Raw genomic sequence first — 19,156 nt, 5'->3', positions numbered from 1 at the left:
ATTTAGCAAACTCAATTAATTCAATCAGTAGAATATTGTGGTATCAGACTAACGGATATAGATTCATTCCTGAAAGCAATCAAATGCAGTTGGGTCAAAATATATTTAGATACCACCAATACGAATAAATGGAAATTATTCTACCAGAAAATCCTTAAAACATATGGTGATGCCTTACTTTTTAAATGCAATATCGACAGCAATATCTTAGACGAAATTTCAACCAAAAACATATTTCTATCGAATGTTCTATCAGCATGGCGTAAAGTTACTCATAATTTAGAAACCAAAATAAACAGTAAAATCTTTCTATGGAACAATAAAGCCATAACTACTAATAATAAAACGTTTTTCTATAAAAATTGGTTGGAACGAAACATAAAATATGTAGATCAATTATACGACTACAGAATAAACGACTTCTATTCTTTTGATAACTTATGCTACATATTCGGAATACCTACAAGTAATTTCCTGATGTTCTACACATTGATCAAAAGTATACCCATACATATTAAAACTGTTATCAATACAAATAACACATCATGTACTCAAAAAACTTTCGTATAAAATATAATTGCAAAACAAAACAAAACAAACAAAATATTTTATACACTTCAAATTAAACACCCTGCCGAAATATATAAAGCTCAAACTAAATGGCAAAACCTTCTTGGGGAAAAAGAATTAAATTGGAAACAAATATTTGTCATGCCATATAAATCAACTACTGATAGCATACTGAGAAATTTTCGATATAAATACATCCAGAGAATTATAGCTACAAATAAATATATTTTTAAGTGCAACCTATCCAACACAAATCTATGTGATATGTGTAGCGAACATATTGAAACAATAGAACACCTTTTCTGTGAGTGTAAACATATTCAGCCTCTATGGAATCAATTGACAACCTTTCTAGAGAAACAACAATTAAATGTCAAACTATCTCTCTTAGGCATCAGTTTGGGGGTAAATACCTTCAAAATACAAGAGGTTAATAACGCTGTGAATTACATAATTATATTTATGAAATATTTTATATTCAGCATGAAATACAGAAAACAAGTACCTACAATGAACTGTTTTATCAATAATTTAAAACTGAAGATTCAAATTGAAAAGGAAATTGCCCCAAAAAATGATACACTTCATATTTTTGAACAAAAATGGAAAAACATTAAACTTCCATAAACAAGTCCAGTAATGCAGTATCCCAGTGTGACCCAAATTCGACGATGTAACGTTTACATGAAGCAATATTTAGCAAATAATGAATGAAATAATGAAATGTTTAATAGCACAAAATAATAATTTTAAACACGGCTGTATTACTTTGAAATGATTCCAAGACAATAATCATCCATTTAATCAATACAAATAAAACATCGTCGAATTTAGGTGTCGTCGAATTTGGGTTGCGGTAGGATATGCATTCTACTAACTTTATGTAACTCATCATTATTCACAACTATTCTGTTGTTTTTCTTTTTTTTAAACACCTATCACAAACAACTAAAAAAATACGTGCAATCCTGAGATAGGTTTGGTTGACAGTTACCTACACACAATATTTTAGCGCAAGACCTCCTTCCAGACGAAAGTTATTGAGCAAAAAAGTTATTGTATCTGACACAAGTCACCTTGACATTGATCCAACTGTTCCCAAAAGTAAAATCTGCAAGAAGTTAACTACATAACAGTTTCAGAACAATACCTGTATTGGAGGGGAGAGCGTATTACAAAAGTCCGACTCGCTTGCTAGTTTTCAATTAGCAACCTTAATAAATTCCCCCATCCGAATTTCATGATAATTAAAAGCCGGCGCTAGTGAACAATAGTCGCTTTGTGAGATTTCTCTGAGGTCGACTCGCGTTATGGTCGCGACGTGCGCGCTCTAGCTTCTCCAACCCGGAAAACACGGGACGGTTGTCAACTGAATTTTGTGGATGTAATTTGCGTGTATAATTAATTCTACTAAGGGGGACTACTCCAGCAGGCTTAATTGGAATGTTCTTTGGAATGGGAAGATAAGCGATGGTTGCCTCCAAGAGAAATACCTTGGATTTGCAACCCTTTCATCAGTTTTATTCGCAGTTTATGCCCTATGATACGAGAATACCAGTATGTCACAATTTATAACTCAACCGGATAAAGTCCATATATGGTGTCTTGGTTACAATCGCTATTTTAACTGTATAATTTGTTCGCAATTGCTGTTTAAAATGCATGATTTTGGCTTAATTAAAGCAAGAAGAATTATTAAATATTGTTCGAGCCAGCCATAATGACATCTGTTTTTTCTCTCAAGTAATCGATATATTTGCACGTTGCGAAAATATAAGTGACTCTGCAACTGTGACCGGTCCTCTGCATCTCATTCTAATTAAGCGCTATTAACATTCTTCGAGTTCTTTTGAACTCGGTTTTCAAAGTATTCGCACCGGGTGGTTCGCGTGCGAGCAAAAATACGTCATTAAATCCGCGTCTGCATTTATTGGTCGCATTTTTTTCTGGTCGCATTTTACGTTATCTCGCTGCCTCATATGGATATTAACACTTATTTGTTTAGTCATTAACCGAATTCAGCTGTCATTTATCGAGAATGTGCGACAGTCGCATCATTGCACAGCGTTCCTTTTGTTTCAACATAATTTCTCTGTTCACATTTTGTTGTTCGAACCTCTGTGTTCTTGTTCAATATCACGTGTCAGTTGTAAACAGTTTTATACCGTATATCATGAAAATAAAACAACCAAAGAATGACGTTTAGTATGAATTTTTGCACACTGAACCTTATGGCGCACCAAAGGGGTCGAAACTTTAACTTCTGCTCGAGCAGAAATAAATGCTGCTCGAGCAGCATTTAAATGCTGCTCGACAGAGCAATTTAGACGCCGCATGATGCGGCGTCTCATCAGGGTCTGCGCTATTTGCTTAAAGGATTATATGTAAGAAATATTCTAAATATAGGAATAAATATACTAGACATCCCTAATTTTGGAAATAAATTGATCCAATTTAGAAGGATGGGAGAGTCCACTAGGCTTAAATGGGTTAAGAAAATTGCTGCAAGTATACAGAAAAACGCTTGAATTTATTCAAACAACACGCGTTGTTGTTCAAAACGGTACCGGCAGCATAAGTACAAAAAAGTTGCACACAACTAATTAACCAGGAAACTCATTTAAGTTATATGTCCTTAAGTAAAAGAATGTTTCGCGCACCTGTATAGCGTTGTTATCAAGCTACCATTGCGGAAACGCATTGCCAATTAAGGCATTTTTAAATTAAAAATGCTTTAAAAGATATAAATAAATTTATTCAACATGCTACTTACTTATCACAGCCATATATAGCCGACTGCATATAAAGGTCGAAACATTTCAAGTTTTACCATAAAAAGGATAATGTAGACAAGGTCTACTAAATATTTTACAAACATATTTGGATTTTATAATTGCATAATGAATAAAAATAGAAAAACGAGCGCGGTGTCTGTTTAAAAATGTACATTCTGCTGAGTCATTTCGCCACGTTGTGCAATCCACTACAACGATTTCCATACGTTCTAAATTTTGGGATTCCCCGATACCACGTGATATGTCTGGTTGGGAGAATTGTGGTATTTTAAGTCCAAATTTTCTATTCAAACTTTATAAGCTTTATATTATACGAAGAGTTTTTTGTTTTAGAACTAATACATATCAGCACCATGCCCGTAATTGAATTTTTCATTTTACGGTACATTGTGCGAATGATAATGGGAAATCCGATGTTAAATCAACCTTCACTTAAAATAGAAATAATGCAATCATCCAATCGGATTGCATTCGAAGGTAAATCCCGGCCAACGTGTTTCATCATGCGTCGAAGGTAAACCCAAAGCATGTGATCTGACTGACAACGGACATTCCACAGTTTACACTTGCAAAGAATAGACACTACGTTACTGTGCTCTTGTGATTAAAACTATTATGCGGACAATCATGACTTTCCCTGAAAAAGAAGAATTAAGCATGCCAGATTCAAAGTAAGTGTTGTTCAAATTTGCTCTTGTTTGATTGTTATTGAAAATATTTATCTAGCAACACTGATTTTATTGATTTCATTGCTGTGGATTTTGTTCACGTGGCCAGCTATTGCACAATCAACTTGTTGTTGGGTGGGTGGAGTACTGTAATTTTGTGTTCAGTCAGTCATAATGCTTACTTGGTAATGTTTTGCAATGTTTGATATTACATTTTATAAAACTATTGTCTGACTGATGCGTTAAAAATCATGAATATTATCAATATGTTATCAGTACCAAGTAGATCTTTATCATAACCCACGTCATGCGAAAATGGGTCTTACTGTATGCCATATGTGGCAAGCCTAGCTCCAGATCAACCTGCGCATCCCCTCAGTCAGACCAGGAGCATCCCCTTCTGCAAATGAAATCTCAAAACCTTGCTTGACTTTATTGTGGATTGGGTTGCTCCAGACTAGACTGCACAGGCTGGTGTGGGGCTATGCTGGCTGCATCCGAAAAAGGAGCACTAAAATTTAAGACACATTAACTATGTATTGCTTTAAAAACATAAATAGTTCTAATCTAATTAAATAAATATAATACATACAGGGTTTTTTTTGGGTTGTAGGGGAAGGGGCCTTTAGCCCTTATGTGGGGGAAATTTTACGCGGGACTTTCCACTTTGGGGAAAAATCGTGGGCGTGGGAATTTTCGCGGCGTTCCCCTTTTTGGGGGATTTGTTTACTTACTCTCTCATTATTACAATACATGTGTACATGTATGCACTATATTCATTGTTTTTTTCATAATTTATTACGTTTTGCAAGATTAAATTGAAATAGAATTGAGATATTATAATCATGAGACACATCTTTCTATTAAAAAAAAAAAAAAATTTTTTTTTTTTTTTAGGGGGAATTTTTGGTTCTGAAAGGGGAAAAAACCAGCCTAGTTTGATGGGGGAAGACGCCGATATTCGGCGTCTGTTATATAAGGTAAAAAACTACTGACATAGATACATAGATCTCAATCAAACTGTGTATACTGTTTGTAAAATATGGATAAAATGACAGTGACCATTACTAAAGCTAATCTCAATCTGCATTTTTTTTACAGAGTAGAGAAATGTGTTGGATCATGCCTGACCAAAGTACTCGCCAGAGCGAAGAGACGAGGGCAGACTCGTTTGTGGAGTGGTTGAGTGTGCCAATCACCTTATGCAGGATCCAGATCATGTGATGCTGTGCCTACTTCCAGAAACCGCCCCATCTGATATCTCTCATAAAATACAACAGAAGCTGATTGAGGCGTATTGTCTGGAGAACCACGTTTTAGTGGTCAAGGTATAATGATTTATAGTCTGATAGAATCAGATTAATGGGCAACAATCTGGAAAAAGGGGCCTTAATGCATGTGCCTGTGCAGTATGCACTTTTTAATCAGGGACAGGACTGTCCACCCTGTTTACCCAGGGTGCTGCTTTGTATTAGCAGATATGTACTTCAGAGCCTTAAGGGATTAAACAAATTAAATCATATTGTGCTTGAACCATTTATAACACAGTATTGTTATCTTAGTTACAAAAATATACATTGATTTTGCTTCTGTAATTGTTTCTTGAAAATCATTGGGATTTTCCCAGAATCAGTCAATATTTATGATCACATTCTGTGAACCCCCCCTGCAGTTTTTCTGCTGTTCTATAATTGGTAATCCAAACTTCACAGTTTTTATATATCTTCCTAAGTACAATTAGACAAGACTCCCATTTGCTAGCTAAGTGTATTTTTGTAAGTTAACTATGATCATTTACATTTATAAGAATGTAATGTTTGAAAGAAGAACATGGGATTCCAAAGTAGACTCCACATGATCATATCTGTTATACTGTAAAAAGAATTCCCCTATGAAATTCTTCAATTGAGTAAGGATGCAATAGTCAAATACAATAAAACCACATCCTTGGTATTTGCAGGTAAAGAATCCAGAAAAGCTTGCTTTCCTGTTGAACAAACCAGTGGCAACCAAAACAGAAAAGGACAACCCAGTGACGTCACCAAGCGTGGATTCCTCCTGTTTGCTCATAGAATGGCCGCCCAAAGTGCAGAACAGCAAGCAAGAGCTTCGTTTGATGGAGCTGATCTGGTCCAATCAAGTTGTAGAGTTACCAATATGAGCAACGTTGTCGTATGTACATTTAGTAGGTAAGGATCATGTGATTTCATTTTTGTTTTTGCTGGTGGTCTTTTGATTGTGTTGTTGTTGTTGTTGTTAGATGGGGGCCCAAATGGGGCGGGTAGGGTACGGGAGGAAAATGCAAGATTTGAGATTATTGGTAAAGTCCTAGAAAAAAATTGAATTATGTTGTTGATTAAGCTGGTGCTCACCTTTCTGTGTAATGTGTTTCCCAATGCGGTTGTATAATAGAGACAGAGCAGAGCGTAACATCCTGTAAGTCTAAACATTCCAAAATTACATAAATTCCATATAGGAGGAAGTTGTGACATGGTTTTGTATTTCAGGCTTATCAATTTAAGAAAATATTGGTTTAAACCAAATATTTTATTCCGTTGAGAAATACTATTTCACTTTCCCATTGAAAGAAAATCCCTTCCTATAACGCATATTAATGAAAAGAAAATTTGCACTTGACAATACTAAATAGTCCATGCAAGTTACATACAAACAAGCCCTTCATAGAAATGTCGGTCACTCGCTTTGCGTAATTCGCATATTGTTAAAAGCATATTTATTACCAGAAAATTTGCACTCGATAATACGTAATAGGCTGATGCAAGTAACCTTTTAACAAACCCATTATGAGGGATGTTGGCCGGGGAAATTCGCTTACTGTTTAATCACCAGCATTATGAGAAATATTGGTCTTCACAATAGGCATATTGAAAAACCCGTCGTCAAACCACTTATTAATCATATGGGAGCAATTTTTAGGCTGTTAATCAATTACTGGGAAAAACATTTCCATTCATATTAAAAGCACTCACGTTGACGTAAATACTTGTTCTGAATTCACTCATGTTACAATACCCTTGCACAGTGGGTATAATCTAGAACGGAACATGAAATAGTGATCAAGGGACGCAATCCAAATGACGCAATCGTTCTGCTTTTGTACTCTAGCATTGTACCTTAATACCTCAACTTGACTAATGCAATGGTTACTTCTTATTGCACTATTTGCCTTTTATTGTTATTTTGTTTAAATAAATATATAATAAGTATTGAGTTATTTAACGGAAGTTCTCGTTCTTTCAGGAAAATGCCAACAAAAAGGTATAAAATCCGAAAAATGAAAAAAAATAGGACTGCACCCGGCACGCCCGTGTATATTTGCCCTGCAGACACGCCCTGTTCATGCATATCAACGCTGAGCATGCGCACTGGAGGTCGGATCATCCCAGAACGAATAAGAACATCGTCATCATCGTAACTATTGAGAAAACATGTGCTAGCATTCGAACAGTGTCAACATTCAAAAGATGTCAAAACGGCATCGCAAGAATGAAACTAATGAACGTCTGAACAACAGTTAGTTAGAGAAAGCTGAAGTATTATATTTATGAAGATGCATATGCTGGATGTTTGGTTGAACAGATGCACCTCATTTCAACTTGTATACAGTGCAACTTGTTTAGGAGAAGAGTCACTGTACATGTAGTAAGCCATGTACAATTACGTTGATGATGTTAATATGATTTCAAGCTAAACATGCCAGTGTTGGCGCAACTTTGTAGTTATTGTAACTGTTGATGTAACGAGTTATAAAAAGCTCATTGACATTTGTGGGGTGCGGGCAGACGTTGTTGGGTAGTCTTTAAGTGGGTCATTTTGTCATTGTATATGTCATTGTATATTTTGACAACTTTATGAACCGTTGGTTCGAGTGATACAGGGAGGAGAGGCGATGCAAGTCATTTGCAAGTTTAAGTTTTCTTGAAAAGAAGATATGTGGGTAATTCGTGACGCGTTGTTTACTGCCCACTGTTCTGTCACAGTGGATATTTGGTATAGACCTTTATTGTGGAGTAATTAGACGTTTTGTATGTGGTTACTTTGTAGTTTTCTAATGGCAAATTATAAATGTGCGTTTATGTGTACAAAACTCTGTATCATTTTGTACAAAACACATGTTGCTAAGATGTTGTATAGTATATTACAAATTATTTTGCATTCATGTATGCTTTATGTTGCGAAAAATATGAATATATAATAAATGTATTTTGTATACCGTTATTTTCTTGTTTTATCTTGGTTGCTAACGAATACGTTTACAGATGCAGATGAAAAATGTAGTTTGACAACAAAATGTTTGGTCCTTTCTTCATATACACAGTTTAAAACAGTCTGGAACAATTGCCGACTATACAACAACTTGGGGTATCTTAATAAATAATGCTGTGGCAGCATATCCACAGCTTAAAAGAACCGCCTAAGTTTAGACCCGTTTATTTATGCTAACGCTCATTGAAACGATCTATAGTCAATGTCTTGGGTAAAACCAGTACTAAGTGACGTTTGGGTGATGTTAAGAACGCTCCTACAGTGGGGATCGGGCCCGTGACTTATCGGGTCGCTTAGCGGACATCGTACACACTACGCCACGGCGAGCCTTTTAAACACCGTCATGAGATCGTTATTAAAATAATTTTGATCTTGTAAATAGTTTACGTCTAAAAAACGGTCAAAGATACTCAGAAAGAAATGGTTTAAACTTGTATTTAATATACATCTGTATAACAAAATGGTTATATCTGTTAAACAGCTATTTTGTAAAATACGACAATAAACAGTGTTTGCTATTGGTTTAATTTGTTAACAAAGTCGCCCAATGGTTGTAATCCGGATCTCTACAACTTTGGAAAACCCATCGAATCTGTGTGTTACAAACAAAGTTGATCCATTTTATCAACCGATGATATTTGAATTCAAATAATAACGCTCAAAATGGATTGGACTATGAAAAGTTTCTTAATGTGACCGCTATGTTTATACGCATATATATGTGTAAATTTTACCAAACTTTTGAACAATTCGGAATATATATATTCAACGCAATTTAATATATGCGCTGTTTTGATACAGTCACAATAAATATTCACTAACTATTTCATAAGCTCATGGAGAAGTATATACATCTACAATGAATGCGTTCTTATAGTTGTCCGTCATACCCCGTTGTATATGTTGGTTAAGTTTACAACACAATTTCAGTCCTATCAGGGCGTTCAGTGAACCACCTCACGCTTTTCCTGTTACTAGCTGGTTTAACGGTTCAAGTGCAAATATTTTGGCCGTTCTCTGTGAAAAGGGGATTAATGCATGAGCGTAAAGTGCTGTCCCAGATTAGCCTGTGCAGTCCGCACTGGCTTATCAGGAACGACACTATGCCTAAACTGGATTTTCGCAAAGAAGAGACTTCCTTTAAACACAAAATACCATAAAACGGAAAGTGTCGTCCCTGATTAGCCTGTGCGGACTTCACATGCTAATTTGGGACGACACTTAACGCACATGCATTAAACCCCCTTTTCTCAGAGCACGGCCCATTTACGTAATGAAAACTGCCCTGCTTTAAGCAGAGGAAGGGTGAATTGTTGTAGAAAGGATATCATGACCTGTCACCACACAAGTTATGCGTATCGAGCCCACAATTTTCGGATATGTAGCCCAACGCTCTGCCAAATGCGGTAGCCAGCCCCTGTATACACCGTTATCATTAGCCCAGATCATCAGGTCATAATACACTAAATAGTTTTCCTATATAATTCAACGTAAAAGCGACAACTTTGAGCGAAAATAAATGCAACATTTTGCACATAGAGACCCCCATAACCATACCTTTTCTTAAAGGCCATTCTAAGCGGAATCGATTTATGCAATAAAAAAGATGTCATGTACAATGCAAGAAAGAACTTGACACAAATCAAAATCGACTGTTTTTGCAACTTTTTTTTCGGCCGTTTCTTAGTGGAATGTAACCTTTTCTAGTGCAATGGTTTACTATAGTCTTCAAGTGTATCACATTTCAGGGATTCAGTAGTGAACACCTATTCTTGCCCTACCATTATCTCCGCAAGATAACACCCGAATAATGGTAAAAAGTGTAAAACATGCCTTCCTGTCAACTATGATATTTTTTTTAGAGAGTACAGCCCTACATGAAGCGATCATTTAGTGTATTGTAACCTATAAGACAACGTTTACTGTTAACATCGCAGAAAATAAGCACTTCTCGATACTTATAAACCTATTTTCTATGTGCATGCCAATTTTCAGACCGATCTTTCACGTAGAAATGCTTGAAAATGCATTTTATTATAACGCCTGATAAGCCATGTGGCTTTCGCGTTCGGAGCTTTGATTTATAACGGGCGTTCAGGCGTAAAACGATTACCATAAATAATTACAATCGGTCAAAATACTGGAATATTGTTACAAGCTATGTACAAAAAGAAGTAAACAACTATTAAAACGTGTTCATGCGCTCTTTCAGCACAAATTGTTGCGATTTGAGATGCTCAAGACGAGTTTTTGTGCGTTTTTTTTCTTATTTTCCTCTGTAAACGTATTTTTTTTTCTTAAAAACTCACGATGCTCCTTAAATTCGTGAAACAAACGCATTTATTCCGTGAAATTTGCCAAAACGCGTCATATCCCACTAAAAAAATGATGATTTGCTGTAAATACAGCTCCTTTGTGACTAGGCCTGGTTTTGCGTTTAGGTCATAATACACTAAATAGTTTTCCTATATAATTCAACGTTAAAGCGACAACTTTGAGCGAAAATAAATGCAACATTTTGCACATAGAGACCCCCATAACCATACCTTTTCTTAAAGGCAATTCTAAGCGGAATCGATTTATGCAATAAAAAAGATATGTCGTGTACAATGCAAGAAAGAACTTGACACAAATCAAAATCGACTGTTTTTGCAACTTTTTTTTCGGCCGTTTCTTAGTGGAATGTAACCTTTTCTAGTGCAATGGTTTACTATAGTCTTCAAGTGTATCATATTTCAGGGATTCAGTAGTGAACACCTATTCATGCCCTACCATTATCTCCGCAAGATAACACCCGAATAGTGGTAAAAAGTGTAAAACATGCCTTCCTGTCAACTATGATATTTTTTTAGAGAGTACAGCCCTACATGAAGCGAGCATTTAGTGTATTGTAACCATCAGGCGATGTTTTTAGAGACATCATTATGCAATCTCTTGCACGACGGTTACATTACATTCACCTCTGTGTTGGGCTCAGAACGGACTATTGTTATGAAAGCACCTCATTCATGTCATGATCATTCCAAGCGTTCATCATTGAGGTTACAGTATACTAAACAATCTCTTGCACGACGGTTAGATTGCATTCACTGCATTAAAGATATCCATCTCATACCATGATATCTTATATCAGTCTTAATTCATTATTATAAAATTGATATGGTTTTTTGATGTTAAGAAACCAACATACATACACACGTCGAAGCAATTCCTAACGTCACTCAATAAAAATTATGTTCAATTGTTTACGTTTGTGAAGTGCGTGGAATGATTCCATCTGCATAAATGGGCAATACAATAGTTCCAAAGAGTTGCATTAAACTCGCAAGTTTTTGCACGATTTATCGTACATTTAAAAGTCATATTTCTTAATTTAATGCATGCGATCTTAAATATCCAATCAAATATACATTGAATGCGTTTGTTCGGTTTTACCTATTTTATAGGCAAAATGGCAAGCTGAGCATTTCGCAGAGTTGTATGTGAGAGCAAGGAACGACAACTCTGCGTGTAGATTGATCTTTATGCAGCATAATCAAAAAGGCGCCTGGTCAATATCCGCTTTGTCCTTCGAAGTCATTCAATCTGGCCCAGTTAGTCTTTCTTTCCGTGGTTCTTTAATGGCCTAGTTTTACTTAATGTTAATCGTCTCCAGATATATATTGGTACTAAGTCGCGGTAAAGTGGTCGACATAAAATCTCTTACCATAATCTTAACTCTTTGATGACTAAGAAACGTGTTCAGCAATAATCATAAGTTTTAACATCCTATCGTTTTTTATAAATAGATCTCTGATTGGACTTCATGTGTAACACTTTAGCACGGAACTTGTCAGTTTTACATGCCACAATTTGCTTTTTATAAGACTCGAAACAAGTTCTCTTTTATAGTGTTGATATTGTTATTGTTCATTAGTACAAGACGGAGAAAACACAAGTTATACATGTAGTTCATGTGTAAGATTTGTTGGTAATATTATTTTACATACACTAAAAGCTGTTAATGATACACAAATAAAACAACAACAACATTGCAGATAAAAAAAAAATTATCTGAAAAAATACACAGTAAAAACACATTATTACCTCGAGTGTGATTATTTTCTTGATTTTATAAGAAACTACACTAGTTGTTAAACTTGGTAGTTTTATTTCAGTAACATGTTTGTGTTACATTTGTTAGCTAAAATGCATATGAAACTACGGTTATTTTAAAATATTTTGTCATACAAAAAGTTATTGATTTTAAATCAACAATTTAACTATATCTGCAATCAGAGATTGGGAAGTAATCCTATGTCCCCAGTGCAGTGGTCAGTAGCGCTGATAAGGTACGGACCACCACCGTTGGTTGTAGACAACCGCTGTTTATGGAGTTGTGGGGGTCAAATATGGTCAGAGATAATTTACAACCATCGCTTTTTACCGAATAAGTCTTTGTTTATAGGGATAATACACGTTTTTGAAGGCATGATCATCTGCGGGCGCTCCAAAAATCCGTTCCTGTCCGAGTGCGCAGCACATACCAAAATGAATTAAAATAACATTGAAAACCATATGTCTTGTTCATTCGACATCGACAACATAATTCGATTATTTCAATACAGTTCAAGTGTTGTGTTTTACATATGTCCTCACTCGGTCATCATCCGAAATGACGAGGCTTTACCTTCGGATAGGCAGTTTTCGATTTAAAATGTGTTTAAACAGTGGATAAATGCAAAGTTGAAATGCAGCCGCGCAAAGTAAGAACTGAGGAATTATTTTGGAATTTACAGCAGGAGCGTTGGAGTAACATAAACACTTACATTTACAGCATAGTCTTTTGAAAGTGTTGAGTAAATAACCTTAACTTCATTGACGTTGTCAATACAATAAAGCTGTTGTCAAGAGAGTGCAGATGGTATAATTGAAAAACACATAACAGGGCTTGAACGGCACGTGAATCGCCTTGTTAATACACGATTTCTCCCGTTAAAGCCCTCCTTTTGACAAGTTTCTGCACCCCGCCAGAGGGCATTATAGATAGAGTTTATGCAATAATACGTTTTTCGGTTCGTTAACCCGTTGTTCGCGGTGAGAAGTGAAATGATGAAAACAACTATAAACAGACAACTATTTAAAGTTTCAGCATTTCGAACAAAATCATTTTAAAACAACCAACAATTGAAGTCATAAATAATATGTAGCTATTGATTCTGAACTGGTACTGTTTAAAGATTTACATTAAATGTACGGTAAACGAAACAATTGGTACGCTGGCTACTACCCTACAAGTACAAGTATTCGACCCGGGTTCAATCCTCGCTCCCGGCGCATTTGAGCTCCCGGGTATTTCGTTTTATTCTCACGACATATTACTACACCAAAATTCAATGTATTTCAGTAAAAATCTTAATTGCAGCTTTAACTTAAAATTCGTCCCAACTTTCGTAAGTCTTCTAAAGTAAATAAGGTAGGAATGCAGGGGCACGTTCTGGGTCCTAATATAATGCAGCCTCAGACGCAGAAGGACCTCATGAACTTAAAAACACACACACAGACTTTTAAATTGAATAACGCGATTTACGTACGGTAATTGCTGATCCTGGGGTTAGTTTCCGGGACGATGGTTTATTTTTGAGGACGGTCTATAAGTATAGTTCATATCGTGGTATACGGTTTCATACCTCACTGGGTTCTTTTACGACTTTGTTAATAGATCGGTGTCAATCGTGTCAGCTGTTCGAGAAAAATCTTTTACTAAATACATCGTACTAACTTTACGATTTAAGCAAATATGTTACTGCGTTATATAAGTAAAGGATCGTGCGAGCTCATAATACACTTGTCACTTTTGCAGTACATGTTCGAAACTACTGAAAATAGGTCGTGCTTTTATAGAATTTAGCAGGGCGAGTAGATATGCAATATGTTGATATTCAAAAGGCAAATTGTTTCATACGTTTGTTTTATTAGTAAGAAAGCTTTAGCATTTATATTGAGAAATATTGATGTACCCCAAATATAACTTTTCTGTCCGTATATCCTTGCTTATCCCACTTATCCCGAGTGCATAATAATCAAAACTATTTAAATCACACGGGACTTTTACATACTTTTACATAATGGCTTTTAGAGGAAATTGTTCGATATATAACGTTTTCATAATAATTATGTTCTTCCATTAAGTAGAACCTTATATCCGGTATTCACCGCCACTTATGAATTTAGCCTCGTTTTGGGAAAACGGAGCTTAATGCAGACCGAGTTTCCGACATAACTTTGAAGAGCTTGTGTCTAGGTCACTTGCAACGAGCATTCAGTATTGTCACGTGCACATTTTTGGTCATTTTATATGCATTAAACCTAGCCATTTTGCTTAAATGGGAAAATGCAAATGTGTCTTGTTCTGAGAAAACTGGGCTTAATTCGTGTGCGTAAAGTGTCGTCCCAGATTAGCCTGTGCAGTCCGCACAGGCTAATCAGGGACGACACTTTCCGCTTTCATGGTATTTTTAGTTTCAAGGAAGTCCCTCCTTACCGAAAATCAAGTTTAGGCGGAAAGTGTCGTCCCTGATTAGCCTGTGCGGACTGCACAGGCTGATCTGGGACGACACTTTACGTACATGCATTATGCCCAGTTTTATCAGAACAAGACACAAATGGTATTTCTCAACCAACATTTCGTTACACACAACAGCTTGAAATACGAAAACATATAACAATTTCCACGTATGATAATTATGGAATTTAAGGCTCTTTGGAATGTATAAACATGCAGCACTGAATAGTCCTTTAATATTGATATCGCACTAAAAAAACTCATAAACTTTGGAACCTTACCGTTCCAGAGACACAACGAGCCATTTCTCTTTTACAGCCAATGTCATTACTATTGCTGCTGAATTTAGCTATCATTTTGTGTTGTCATGTTACTACTCCTACTGTTTCTGCTTATGGTGAAGCTGGTGGTTTTAGTATTGCATCTGCCGCCAATGATGATAATATATTATATATTTTTAATTTGTTTTTGTCTAAGATGTGTATGTCGCTACGATGCTTACGATGATTATTGTTCGCTAAGTTTCACAAATGAACTCAGTGCCGTTTAATGCATTTGATAATGTTAAATATGAGTGACATGTTAACCCTTTGCATGCTGGGTAATTTATCGTCTGCTAAAATGTCATCTGCTGAATTTCTAAAATTAGCATTTCTTCGATTTTTTTCTAAAAATACTATCAGAATAGCAAACAGTTTGGATCCAGATGAGACGCCACGTTCTGTGGCGTCTCATCTGGATCCAAACTGTTTGCAAAGGCCTTCAAAATTCGGTTCCCGCACTGAAATAGTTAACATAATTCACGAATGTTCATACGAAAACCTTGCGCCATGTGGGATACACAGTCTTATAAATACACATGCATTCAAGTAAAAAGTGCAAGTCATGCTGTTTTCATATTTTTTTCCGAAAAAAAACCATATGATAAAAGGAATTAAATATCTGATTCCACGAATACTATCTTCAGGATAAGCGCTGTCTGAGTAATGTGCGTTCTCAGGTCCCATAATTAAGTCTGAGATATGCCCGAGCCGGTACTGACTGCAAAGAAACGTGTACACGATTTAGAAAGTACTTTTGAATGCGGATATTAATTGGAGGACATAGCGAATGCACTTGCCGCGATAAGACGTGGTTATTATCGATACTGCTTTTTAACAGTTTGCCAAATATAAAAAAAACACAACATATGCGACATTTTATGGACACCAGAGACAGAAATGCTGTGTGTTTTTTCGTCGCATGTTTCAACAGTATTTCAGTAATATCACGGCGGTCATTGCACCGGCTTACACTTTGCCTCGGTTAGCTTGTTTACCGGTTTGCCATAAGTGCAAATATTTGGGCCGTGGTTTGTCAAAAGGGGGTTTAAAGCGGGTATATACGATTTTTTATATGAGTTTAATTGTAATATATTGATAAAATATGTTACAATAACACACAATAGGCAAGAAAAAATATACATTAAAGCCGAATTTCATAAAATGCAGCAAAGACAAATTAGCGCCCCGAGCCGATTGTGACGTACATATTTTCCTACAATAACCGAAGCATTCGTCTTTGTATTAGGATCGGAGTTAGTGTTCGTGTGTCGTATGAATAGATATCGTTGCAGGAATTCAAATAAACCGTTAAACTAAGTTTAGATTCACATCGTACATGTATGGTATACATGCTGGCGAATTCGGCTGTACAGCCGTTTTCAATTTCAGAATTAAATATCTGGCTTATTTCGCATTTTTCGACACATGTTCTTCTTAACTTTTATTTTAATTTATATTGAAATATATACATAATAAGTTTTTTACACATTTTATATAAATTCATAAATATTTGACAAAATCGTATATATCCCGCTTTAATGCATGTGTGTAAAGTGTCGTCCTCGATTAGCCTCCTGCAGTCCGCACAGGCTAATCAGGCAATAGACTTTACGCCTAAACTGGATTTTTGCTGAGTAGAGACTTCAATTACACAGAAAATATCATTAAAACGGATAGGTTGTCCTTGATTAGCCTGTGCGGACTGCACAGGCTAATCTGCGACGACACTTTGACGTACATGCATTAAACCACCATTTTCTAATAACTTACGTTATGACCACTGCCCTGCTTGAATAAGAGGTGTGGTCGAATGTCCATAGAAATGAATTATGAATGATATACCGGTGACCAAAAAAGTTAATTTTCCAGGCCTTGGATCGATCCCGCGATCCTCGGCTTTGTAGTACAGCGCTCAACCAACTGAGCTAGTCATTTAAAAAGGACGAACAACGTAAGTTAGAAAAAAAAACATGTAGCTACCGAAACTGGACTTGCAATGTTTTAGCATTCTATACATAGATGGTGACGTCACTACGTTATTGTCACCTCTATACTTAGACGCATCACGCACCTCCATTTGGAGGCATTTATGACTACGACACAAAGAAGTCCGCGGATGAATGAAGAATTTGCTTTATAAGTAAACATTCATGTTATGATTTAAAAGTTAAGTATTATTTTGTTCAGTCTTACGGTCTTATGTTAGTATCAATTATAATTTTCGTTAGTTTTCAACTATTTCGCTCTTTATTCATTTTTTTAAAAACAGAACTTTCACTTTCGGTTGTATAACAACATGTATCCTTTATTGACGAAAGTTTGCAATGAAATAGCGTTTTCAAAACCGCTTAAAAAGTTTCAGAAGGTGTGTCTGATGCATGTTTTGAAAAGACACAATGTCATAGTTATATTGCCGACTAGTATGGGAACAATTTGATATTTCAAGTGGCTCCATTTGCATTGCAAGAGAAGTTCAAATTGACTTGTTCAGTTTGTTAAATTTTGACACCCTTATAATATATTTTTTATAAGTGCCTGATAAATTTATTTCTTTAAATAATTGAAATCATTGAAAATTTAGTAAAAGCACGGCATTGATGTTCTATGATGGTCATTTTTAGTGGAATAGTATGTTACAAATTACAATAAAACAATTATAACTATTGTATTAATGAATTTAGATTAGGTGTCATTTTTAAATGGGGTAGTAATATGTTTTGATTACATTAGCTAATTATAGTATTATATTATTAATAATGAAATACTTTGCGAGGAAAGTCCCATTCTGTTTTAATTAGTCTTAATTACCTACTAGTAAAATTGAAATTATCAGTGACATCCAATAATTGAATTATATGCGTGTGAATGCATATGTTTTTTTGACAGTTACATAGTACCCTATTTAATTGTATAACAACAAATAACTATAGTTCCACAACCCAGCCCAAGTTTACACAAACTGAGTTAATTCATCAATTGATCCTATTTAATTATATTAAAAACAACATGTGTAAGATTTTGAGAATATCCCATGTATTCCTCTAGTATTCCTTTAGTACACCCAGGGTTGGCACCAATCGACCGCCCCCGGTTTTAACCGGCGGTTTTTACTGGTTAAAACCGCCCCGGTCAATACTCCCAAATTTGTCATTACTGGTCAATACTGGTCGATTGAACTTTACCCCCAATTTTGATAAATATTCCATGCTTAATTAACAATATTGATAATATAAATTAAACAGACATGTTGCCAATAATGTCTTAAGCTATTAATACCCACTATTTTATACCTGTTCATGCAAATAAGTCAAAGTTGGTCAACTGGATTTTTCTGGTTGATTGTGTGTTTTTTTTCAATTCTAATGAATCATGATTGCTCAGAAAATTCTGTGCTTGATTCAAAACGAACCTGTCAATTACTGTGTATTAGTTGTTCCTCATGCCCCACGTCCCCAGTCTTCTCACAGTCTTCTCACCTATACAGGTTAGGGCATCCAAAACTGATAATAGGGCCTTAAATGGCACCTTCTTGACACAACCCTTACTTGTCATGTATTCTTTCCTGGATTTCTTTAAGTACTTTTTAAACAAAATAGTGAACAAATATTTCATTTTCCATTGATATAAAAATAAAAAAAAACATAATTAGAAATAATTATTAAAAGAAAGTAGAGTAGACCCACAATTGGTAAACATTATTTGTTGGCAAAATCAAGAACTTTGATTGCTTATTCTTTTGAAGACCAATTGAACTAAAATATGAAAACCCTCTTAATACAGAAAGGAGACAAGTTAGAAGTAAATATTAAATTAATAGCAAGTTATCTCCTTTTGTGTGAGTGAAATGAAATAGCCTAAGGGCAGATTTGCTTCATTGTCACTTTCAGAGACATAACACTGCAGGCATATTATTACCAATTAAGGCTTAGGGACCAGATTTATGACCCTAGAAACCACACTAGTTCTGTT

At 35.5% G+C, this 19,156-nt stretch overlaps 1 protein-coding gene and 1 long non-coding RNA gene across 2 annotated transcripts; both read left to right on the top strand.

The window, feature by feature from the left end:
* Nucleotides 1-3,810: 3,810 nt before the first annotated feature.
* On the top strand, nt 3,811-5,198 carry LOC127874328 (uncharacterized). Its single transcript, XR_008046819.1, has 3 exons — nt 3,811-4,036; nt 4,931-5,013; nt 5,135-5,198. It is a non-coding gene; the product is annotated as an uncharacterized LOC127874328 (long non-coding RNA).
* Nucleotides 5,199-5,235: 37 nt separating this feature from the next.
* On the top strand, nt 5,236-6,194 carry LOC127872199 (growth arrest and DNA damage-inducible protein GADD45 alpha-like). The gene is made up of 2 exons (XM_052415528.1): nt 5,236-5,361; nt 5,994-6,194. The coding sequence occupies exons 1-2, from the start codon at nt 5,236-5,238 to the stop codon at nt 6,192-6,194; spliced, it is 327 nt and encodes a 108-aa protein (XP_052271488.1).
* The last annotated feature ends 12,962 nt before the right edge of the window (nt 6,195-19,156 follow it).

Source organism: Dreissena polymorpha, chromosome 3, assembly GCF_020536995.1.
Source record: "Dreissena polymorpha isolate Duluth1 chromosome 3, UMN_Dpol_1.0, whole genome shotgun sequence".
Lineage (NCBI taxonomy): Eukaryota > Metazoa > Mollusca > Bivalvia > Myida > Dreissenidae > Dreissena > Dreissena polymorpha.
Note: the sequence above shows the minus strand (reverse complement) of the source record. Positions and strands in the feature narration are given on the sequence as shown.

Excerpts from the sequence above, each read along its gene's own strand:
- LOC127872199 (XM_052415528.1), top strand. The coding sequence starts at position 5,236 with ATGCAGGATCCAGATCATGTGATGCTGTGCCTACTTCCAGAAACCGCC. Across the intron at positions 5,362-5,993 it reads ACCACGTTTTAGTGGTCAAG|GTAAAGAATCCAGAAAAGCT; the intron begins GTATAATGATTT and ends TGGTATTTGCAG.